Below are 9,737 nucleotides of genomic sequence, written 5' to 3' on the forward strand. Positions count from 1 at the left end.
TGGGCCCTAACTTAGCAAAAAAAACAGAGCATGTTTACATTTAATCAACCTATTATGCCATCCTTATCCAGCCAAGAACCTACACAAAGGCTTCATTTTAATTACATGTTTCAACCATTGAAATCAGTGGGACTTAATCATTTGCTTCTGTGCTTTGATGGATGGGGACTCCAGTCAATATTTAAGATACAAGCAACTGGAAAAATAAGCCAGACATCCTTCTTGCAAAGGAGGAGTCAAATGATCACACAGATAACCCATTTGGTCCAAGTCAGCAAAACCAAGGAAACCTTAAAGACTATGCAGGGAGCTAAGAGGTCTGCATTATGTCCCTGCAATGGAATCAGCCCTCTGGTTGTCTGAGTTTCTTTATTAACCTGAGTATAACAAATAACATGTACACGATATAAAAATGAACGTATAGCATGAAAGAGGTACAGATACAACACAGATACGTGACCTATGCACAGTTCATTGGATAATAATATTAATAATATATTAAGCATTTCATTGCTTGGAAAAGGCAAGTTCCAACTGTAAAAATGTCTTTCTGTTCCACTAGAATTATACAAAGTACATTCAATACTTAATAAAAGTGATGCAATGGCATTGGGAGAGGTCTCTGTTTGGCCTATTAATGTTACCCCTTGGCCTAGGAATGTAAAAAGTAAAGGCAGGTACTTCTCTGGGGTGAGCTTTCAGGTCTTTACAAATAAAAAGAATTACATTAAAAAATACCAATCTTTAAAAGCACATAGAACACACCCTCGGGGATTTGACAACGACCGGCAACATGCAGACAACACTAATGCGCTCAGCACTACGCAGGCTCTGAGTTGATGGGAAGCAGGTTTTGATGCTTGAAATACTGAACAACTTGCTGGGGTAGTTCTGCCAGTACTGCTTTGGCCAATGTTTCTTTAGGTGCCTGGATGCAAACAAACAAACAAGATACATGAGTCATCGTAGTCACTGCTTCCCAACAGCGACCACAGCCAGTCACTAGTGCTGGGCTGGTATTAGGGTCCAACTACTTTTGCCAGCTTTTTCTTCAAAGCCAAGTGTTAGCAAAGCAAGCAATTACCATCACAGTGACTTCTGCTCACACCCACTCAGCACCACAAGTGGAGTCCAACAGGACTGATCCATTAGTAAGAATGTGTTTTGATCATGTACCTTTCCTTCCCCTGGGGGCCCCAGAGCACTTTAGAGGGCTTTGCTGCCTAGGTGTGATGCGCTCACTGAAGAGCTCATTCAACCTTGGACACAGCAGGTGGTCTAACAGAGGAAGGAATGATGGTCAGGTTCTAGCCACCACACTGTCATGTTATTCTTCCCTAGAAAGTAGGATCTCCACGGTAACAACTTTGGGAATCGGCGCAGCATAGACATGCAGGGCATTAACAGATGAAACGATTACAGCAAATTAAGAGAAGTGGACTACGTCTTGGTAGCTGATTCATGCGTCTGCTCTGTCCCTTAGTTAGCAGATACTGAACTGGGGAAGTGAATGAAGGAGCTGCTAAATGATCAGTATAGGTTTCATGTCCTGTGGGCTAGAAGGGACACACAAAACACTTAGCATGTGTCAAACTGATCCATAATAACCTCCCTCTTAATCCATAAAACTGTTTTATTTGTCTGTACCCACAGAGAAAGATGACTGCCTTAGAAGGACTGGGGGTAGGGGGGTGTCAGTGATTCTGGACTATAAACCTAGCTCTGTCAGATTTGTGTGAATCAGGCAGTGTTACTATCTTTACAGAGGACTTCAGCAATTGGCTGTAAAGCATTTTGAGATGCTCAGAAAAAAGATGGTATACAACAGGGGTGGGCAAAATGGTGAATACATCCCATGGCCAGACTCCGTTTCTCAGCAGCCCTGTCAGTGGTGGCTCCTGGTTGCTGCCACTGCTGCACCCAGCTCCATTGCCCAGGCACCCCATCCCATCAGCCACGCACCCACCACCAGGGGTGGGACATGCGTGGGCAGGGAGTGTGGCTGGGCAACTGGGATGTGGCCAGGAGTGAGACAGGCAGGCAGAGCCAGGGAGACCCTGGGATCGTGGGGCAGTGACAGCATAGGGCCAGGGTCAGAGCCAGGGCAAAGCTGCAATCTGCTGCCCAGATTCCCCTGCAGCGAGCACAGGTTCCATGGGCAGGGGTATGTAGGGAGCAGATCGCGGCTCTGCCCCAGCCCTGTGCTGTCACCACCCCAAGATCCCAGCCCCAAATGCAGCTCCCCACGTGGCTTCTAGCTCGACTCCATGAATCATGGGGCTGTGACATCACAGGGCTGGGGCAGGGCTGCAATGTGCTCCACGCACACCCCTGCCCACAGAACTAGGGCTCTTCCTGGCCCCAGCCCTGTACTGTCATGTCCCTGTGATCCTGGGGTCTCCATGGGGCAGGTTGGTGGCTGGGGCATGGAGCTGCACCCATGGACAGGGCCAGGATTTGGAGGCAGTGACAGCATGAGGCCGGGGCAGAGCCGTGATCTGCTCTATGCACACTCCTGGCCACAGAACCTGCACCTGTCACAGGGGCATAAGGGCTGTGCATCATGGTTCCACCCCAAAATCCTGGGGTCTCCCCAACACCACTTGCCTCTCTCAAGTCCAGCTCTGGCCCCATCCCAGCCCCTCCAGCCATGCACCCTGCCTGCACAGGTCCTGCCCCCGGCAGCGGTTGTGAGGTGGACTGGCCGGGGTGCCCGGGCAGGAGGGCTGGGTTCAGCGGGGGCAGCCAGGAGGAGCCACCATCACTGGGAAATTGAGTCTGTCGCAAACTGGATTTGGCTCGCGGACCATATTTTGCTCAACCCTGGTGTATAGATGCACTACTGCCCAAGCACTTGTCTGAGACTCAGTTGATTTGGCAATCTGGAGAATTTCAAAGCAGTTTATATCTCATCTGAAGCCCAGCATCTCAGGAGAAGCAAGTGGGATTCCAAGTCTGATGGAATGAACTTTGTAGCAGGGCACCAAGATGTGCCTGCTACTTCAAAGGGCAGAAGCAGGCTGGCCAGGCTGCTCAGAAGGCTAGGCAGAACTCCACAGCTGTGGGTTGCCTAAGCAATGGCCTAATAGGGTAATTGGCCCACACCTGCAGGCAGTCACTTGACCAGAAAGAGGTAGGGCCCTGGGGGACATATAAGCCTAGGGCTGGAACTAGCAGGGACACTCTTTCTCACTAGCAACTTGCAAGAAAAGAAGCCTCTGCCCAAGTGAGCTATCTGAAACTAGGTGCTACCTACAAGAACAGTGGGGATCCAGGGGCCTAAGGTACCCGGGGCTGAGAGGTGTGTTGTCCTAAGGGTGGAAGTTTTACCCTCTTAAAGAGCTAGAACACAGTCTCCATTAGTGTTGTTATGTTGTAGCCCAGGGGCTTGTATTTGTGTTATTGTTTAATTCAGGGGACCAGGATGAGGCTATAAGGGGAGGCTTGGATGCCTCATTAGTGCTCCGAGAAAAGGGCACAGGATCTGGGCAGAGCCCAGTGACAGGTACATAAAGCTAGGTGGCAGAGAAAGGATGGTGCACAGCTGGGTGCTAGAGACAGATGCCAGAGAGGGAGGCACAGAGAGAGAGACATGGAGCCAGGCACCAGGGATAGGTGCAGAGAGATAGACGTCAGAGAAAGATGGAGAGTCAGGCACCAGAGAGAGAAGCAAAGAAAGTCAGGCACCAGAGATCGCAGTGCCCCAGTTCTGTAGAGACACAGCAGCTGGAGGGCTCCATGCTAAGAGTGTGCACAGAGTTGATAACAATAGTGTAACATCTGTGAGGCCTGGGACATGATAAAGGAAGGTTGGAGTCATGTGTAAACCCCTAGACATTGGGGCATTAAATGGGCATCTTCCCACATTGTTATAACCAGTATCTTAACAACAAGGCATGGCAGGCAATGCTGGGCAGACTGCCTTAGGCAGGTGGGTGGCCCTGGAGAGTGCCCCATCACAAACCTGATTTCACAACTATCTGTTTTTGAGAGGGGTATGACTGGCTGAAGCATGCAGTCTCTTAGGCCTGGTCTGCACTGCTAAGTTTTGTCTTCAGAAGTTGCCTTCTCTCACCAAAACGTTTACATGTGTCCACACACAAACATGATGGAAGCCAGCAACACTCACTCTTCTGTCACCTGGAATGATATGAGCCCTCATCCAACTGACACTAGCTTTATGCCAGCACAGACATATTCTAAAAGCATAGCAATACCACTAGGTGCAAGCACCATGCATTGTGCCTTCTGCCAACATACATCTTGTAGCAAGAATGAAAGAACATGCAAAGCAGCCACAGGTGCACAGGCTCTTGTGAAACAAAAATGCTGGCACTTGTAAGATGACAGAAGATGTGGTGGCAAATCCTTCTAGTGCAGACCTGGTCTAAGCACTGATTGCTCCCAACTGTGCTAAAAGAATCAAATTGTTCCCCCTTATTGAAAGAAAATGAGCATGGCATCTCATTTCAGAGGAGCTTCCCGCCTGGGGTGAGATTTCTGGAGCTGGCTTCTCTCCTGCTGGCCATGAAGGGCATCTACTAGACACCACAAAGCCTCATGCACTTACATTGCGGAACTCACGGAATGGCACAAACTGCACAATGTCCCGGGCAGCCTCTTCGCCAGTGTATGACCGGAGCACCCGGTTGTCGCCGTCCAGGAACTCCATGGCTGCAAAGTCTGCATTCCCCACCCCTATGATGATGATGGACATGGGCAGCTTGGAGGCCTGCACCACCGCGTGTCTTGTCTCATCCATGTCACTAATGACGCCATCTGTGATGATCAGGAGGATGAAGTACTGCTGTGGACACAGAACAGAGAGTCATATCCAACATGGCACTGGGAGTAGGAAATGGACTTGTGTGCTCCATTTCACTCAGCTACTCCCTGCCAAAGACAGCCTCTGAGGAGCTGAAAGCATTAACACAAACATATTCTAGCTAATCAAATCCTAAAAATCTCACTCAGAGGTAAGGATATTTTGAGGTTGCCACATTAGAAAATTGCATACAGTCCCTCCTCACAACCTAGAAATACCTATCTACATCCATCCTCCACACTCCAAGAGTTTGAAGAGCCCTTAAATGGCCTCCTCATAACCCCCCCTTCCTTCACGTGCTAAGAGATTTGCCCCTCACCATCCTTTTTCTGGTCCCTTCCCTGTCTTATTTCCCTTAGTTTCCTCACTAACCTCTAGATGTTCTTTTCCCTAGATGCCCACAAAACAACAAAGGCAGAAGCATCCAAATGAAGTGACAATATGGACAAAGCAGGCAGGAAAAGTTTCTAGCTCAGCAATGTTGGACCACTACAGTGCAACTTCCTAGGAACTAACCAGTTGCCTGACACAGGAAGCAATGGGCTGGAAAACCAAGGCTCTAATTCCTATCAAAGGCTGCTTGCAGGAACCCAGAACAGTAGAGGTGGGCAGCACACAGCCATTGTTAGAAATACGTAGCTGAGGAGGCAGCCTGCTCCAATAGAGGAGCCAAAGACCTAAGAGAAGTGAGCAGGTCTGGGTCTCACCATTAAACAGCCATACCAAGCACTGGCAATGGTTTGGGCTGAAGTGGAAGATAGGTTATATAAAACAGCTAACACTCAGGCCGATGGCAGGGACTAAACTGAAGGCAACTGTGAAGCAGCAGCAGCAGAAACACAGCACATCTAGATGGACAAGGCCAGGGCAGGACTAGGAGCACTTAGAAAGAGCCTCAGCCATCCACAGACCCAGTGTAGGAATGAGTTATATGAGCAATCCAAGCTATGGCTGGGTAACAGTACCTGCACACAAGCTAATAAGTCCATCTGCAGCATAATACAGAGACAACTACACTGCTACTGGCTCAGGAGAAGCCTGTGTGGAACACTGCAGCACATGTGAAAGCACTGGTCTCTGGGATGACAAATCTGCCATGTAGACATGGCTGCCGAGGGCCCACAGGACACCATGCTACAGAATGAAGACCCCAACAACCACAGTAACAAAGAAATGGATGAGCAACTGAAGGACTATGGGCTAGCAACTTCAGACCTCAGCAAGTATGGGCACAAAAGCCATAACAATGCTCAGAAACAAAGATGTAGCAACATGCACAGAACTTAAAAGAAGGAACCTGTTGTGGGAAAGAAGAGTTCAGAGGAGGTGCCTGAGCACCAATCAGAGTGTGCATAGCTTCAATGTTGGCTGCAGCTTTAGCACTTTTGTGAATGATTCTCTTAATACAGAGCTCATCTAGTTTAGCAACACAGATTCCTCTCATGTCATTACCCAGGATGTGGCACGGGAAACAATGCCAGATTTTTGTCAGGTGAATTTCATCCTTTATTTGCCAGGTCCTGAAACATAATCAGTGAACAAACAATATATATGTTTACCCACTCCCACATGGTCACTTTTTTTGTTTGTTTTTAAAGAAAAAAAAACACAGCGGCTTTAAAGCTATTCAAAACATCCCATAGATGTGCCCTCCACAGCAGCGCTGCTTGCTTGGCAGGAAGCAAGATAGAACCCAACAACAATTCCTGGTCAGTCCTCTGCTACTCACAGATAGAGTGGATACAGATTATCTAATACATCTGGGTGCTGGGAGTCTGTATAAGAAAAACACAGACTTTTCATTACATGAGAGGATATAGCCACGATCACAGAAACAAAATGATCCTTGAGATACTTGAAGTGTTGCTAGGTCAAAGTCAAAAGTGGTTTTTGGCCTCAAATATTTCCATTGAACAGTTTAGTTTTGCCTGAACAGGATGCCAATGTGAAGAGATCTGTCTCAGGTATTTTTATTGGTATACAATATGCAAAGATGCCCATCCCACCATTTAGTGAAATAACTCAACTCAGCTACCTTGGTTAAGTACAGACATTCAAAAATCTGAGGTCGAATTGATTCAATCTTTGCAGGTTAGTCTAAGCTGTGTAGACTGAACTGATAAGCAAGTGAACAGACATTCACTTGATTCTGGAAATGCAGCCACATGCCTGCAGTGGCCCAGGCTGGAAGCCGGAGGGCACTAGAACATGCCTCCCTGTTTGGAGCAAATAGCTTGGGCAGACAGCTTGGGCCAAAGCTAGCCCGCACACCCTGCAAAGGGAGGTTGCAGGGAAGGTGCAACGCATCCTAGGATGCTGGGGGTCTGTGAGTTAACTTGAATTTGCAGGGGATCTGGGATAGAAGTTCAATAAACTGTTTTAACCTAAATCAGTTAAGTCTGATACTACATCCATCCAGGTTTATCTTATACCAGTTTTGGCTATTTTAAAAGCAGTTTATCTGTTGTGTTACAGATTTGAACCAGTTTCAATCGCTTATGCTGGTTTATGTGCAATTTCTGTCCCTAGCCCTCCTATCGATAACCCAACTCAGTGATGTCTGGTCATGCAGACTAAGGGCCCAACACTTCACAAGTTAAAGGGAACACACCATCCCTTCTCTTGCACCCGTCAGTCTGAAAAATTCCAACCATCCTGGTTTTTATCTTTTCTTCTTTTTTTTTTAATTCCTAGGACTGAGGATTTTTTGAGTCAAATTTTTAAGAGAGCCCATCCAACCTGTACCAATGAGGCCTGCTCTTTTTTGTGGGATTCACTTGCACATCTAGGCACATAGATAATCATTTTGCACAGGCATATTTTCAAAGCATCAGAGCTGTTATATGCAGACTCAGAAAGTTTGGAAACAAAGTGAAGGGACAGAAGAATGCTGCACGAAGGGCTTACTTCCCTGTGCCTTTCTCTTGTAAATTTTTGCCTTTAGATATTCTAGAGCTGGTCTCAGGCAGGTGGAGCTGTCTCTCTCCATGTGGTAAAGAAGTACAGAGCTCAGAAAGGCCTTATGAGGATAGGCAGAGAGACATGGCACTCTTCATCCTGGAGAAGCATAGGCTCAGGGGTGACTTGGTGACAGCCTATAAGTATATAAGAGGTGTGCACTAGGCCTGTGCAAAATGGCAAGTAATCGCTTCGGATTCAGCCGATTCGGAGGGACAGTGATTCGATTCAGAGATTCGAATCACTGTCCCAGTTCAATTCAGCCAAATCAGATCCGAAGATTTGGCGCTGCTTTGGAGATCTGACCATAGATTAAGCAGGCAGCAATCCTCGCCATGCTGGACACAGCTGCCTCCAGCTGGTAAGTCTGTTTGGGTTGGGGGAGGGGGAAGGAGGGATTGGGATTGGGGCTGGGGCTGGGGCTGAGACTGGGACAAGCTGCCCAGCTGGGGCAGGGGGTGTGGGATGCAGGTGCAGCAGCACTTGGAGTGGGGGGAGGGGCAGAAGGGTGCAAGCGGCAGCAGGGCATAGCCCCCGCTCACAGCACTGCCGCACCCACATCAGCGCTGGAAGCGGGGGCTCTGCTCTGCTGCTGCTTGCCCAGCCAGCGTGGTGGGGGGCAGGTGCTGCTGCCACTTGCCCAGCTGGGGCAGCAAGGCACGGGATGCAGGCACAGCAGCACTGGGAGTGGGGGCTATGCCCTGCTGCCACTTGCCCTCTTCTGCCCGGAGCAGGCTGTGCCTGCTTCCCACCCCCTTCCCACCTGCCCTGGCTGGGCAAGCGGCAGCAGAGCATAGCCCCCGCTCTGAGGGCTGCCATGCCCGCATCCTGCATCTTGCACAGTCCTGTGTCCCCTGCCCCGGCTGGGAAGCTTATCCCAGCCGCAATCCCTCCCTCCCCCACACCCTTTCCCTCCCCACTCCACCCACCTGGGTCCAGCGTGGTGAGGACTGCTGCCAGTTTAGTCTATGGTTGAATCTCTGAATCGGCGAATCTTTTCTGAATTGATTTGGAGGCTTCCAATTTGATTTGGAGCTTTTAATTGGTCTCCTGATTCAATTCAAACCATTTGAAGTTTTTTTTTTCTTTCTCTTTTCTCTCTTCCCTCCAGAACCACTTCTCCTGTGAAGACTACATTTGACTCAGCCAATTTGCATGAAAGTGCTTGTTTACAGGCACTGGGAAAAAGCTAACAGAGGTTAGCCTCCAGGTTTTATGGCAAGGAGAGCAGAGTATCAACAAACAGATGGTGCTATAGCTCCAACATCCGGCAATAAGTCTCCCCTAGCAGCTTGAACAGATCAATAGGATGAAGTGCTCTTGATGGTCTGTTACTAACAGGGTTGCCAAGGTTCTTTGGGTAAATCTGATATCTTTTATTAGACCAACTCAGATAGTTGGAAAAATTCTTCTTTACAAGCTTACAGGTATAAATACCCTTTGTCAGGCTGAGGAAGCAACCTATACCCTTGAAAGGGTTGCTGATAGAGGCCTGATAGAGGCCTGATCATTCCAAGCTGATCAGGCCTCTATCAGTGCCAATAGCTTCTCTCTTCAATTCTATACCTTTTCCATAGCTCCTGGGCAGGGAAGAAGCAAGTGCTGTGATTTGTGGAGGTAATTTGCTAAGGTCATAGCTGCATAATGCCCCTCAAAACCATAAAAAGAAAGTACATGCAGATCTTGGAATAGAGTTAGCATGCCTTTCTACAGTTATTTAATCCAGGCTAGGACTGGGCCTGGATGAGGCAAAGCCTGAAGAAAATCTTGCTGCATGACACTAGGCAACGCAGCTATGGAAGCCCCTCTAGAACAGTGGTTCCCAGCCAGGGTGCCGCAGTACCCTGGACTGCCATGATATCTGACAGCACTGTTAGAGTCATAGACTCATAGAAAATTAAGGTTGGAAAAGACCTCAGGAAGTCACCTAGTCCAACCCCCTGCTCAAAGCAGG

General features: G+C 48.5%; 1 protein-coding gene across 2 annotated transcripts in view; it reads right to left on the reverse strand.

The window, feature by feature from the left end:
* Positions 1-352: 352 nt before the first annotated feature.
* CPNE2 (copine 2) overlaps positions 353-9,737 on the reverse strand; it is a 299,466-nt gene continuing 290,081 nt past the window's right edge. The window contains exons 15-16 of one of the 2 annotated variants that reach the window (XM_019505886.1): positions 4,571-4,804; positions 353-928 (exon numbers count right to left, since the gene is read on the reverse strand). In XM_019505886.1, coding sequence (XP_019361431.1) covers positions 821-928; positions 4,571-4,804 — 342 coding nt within the window. In that variant the 3' untranslated portion in view covers positions 353-820. Of the gene's footprint in view, positions 929-4,570; positions 4,808-9,737 lie in introns of both variants that reach the window. The other variant, XM_019505885.1, reaches the window with a different exon arrangement.

The sequence above is a fragment of the Gavialis gangeticus genome, unplaced genomic scaffold (genome assembly GCF_001723915.1).
Source record: "Gavialis gangeticus isolate Ggan-Ray unplaced genomic scaffold, GavGan_comp1, whole genome shotgun sequence".
NCBI lineage: Eukaryota > Metazoa > Chordata > Crocodylia > Gavialidae > Gavialis > Gavialis gangeticus.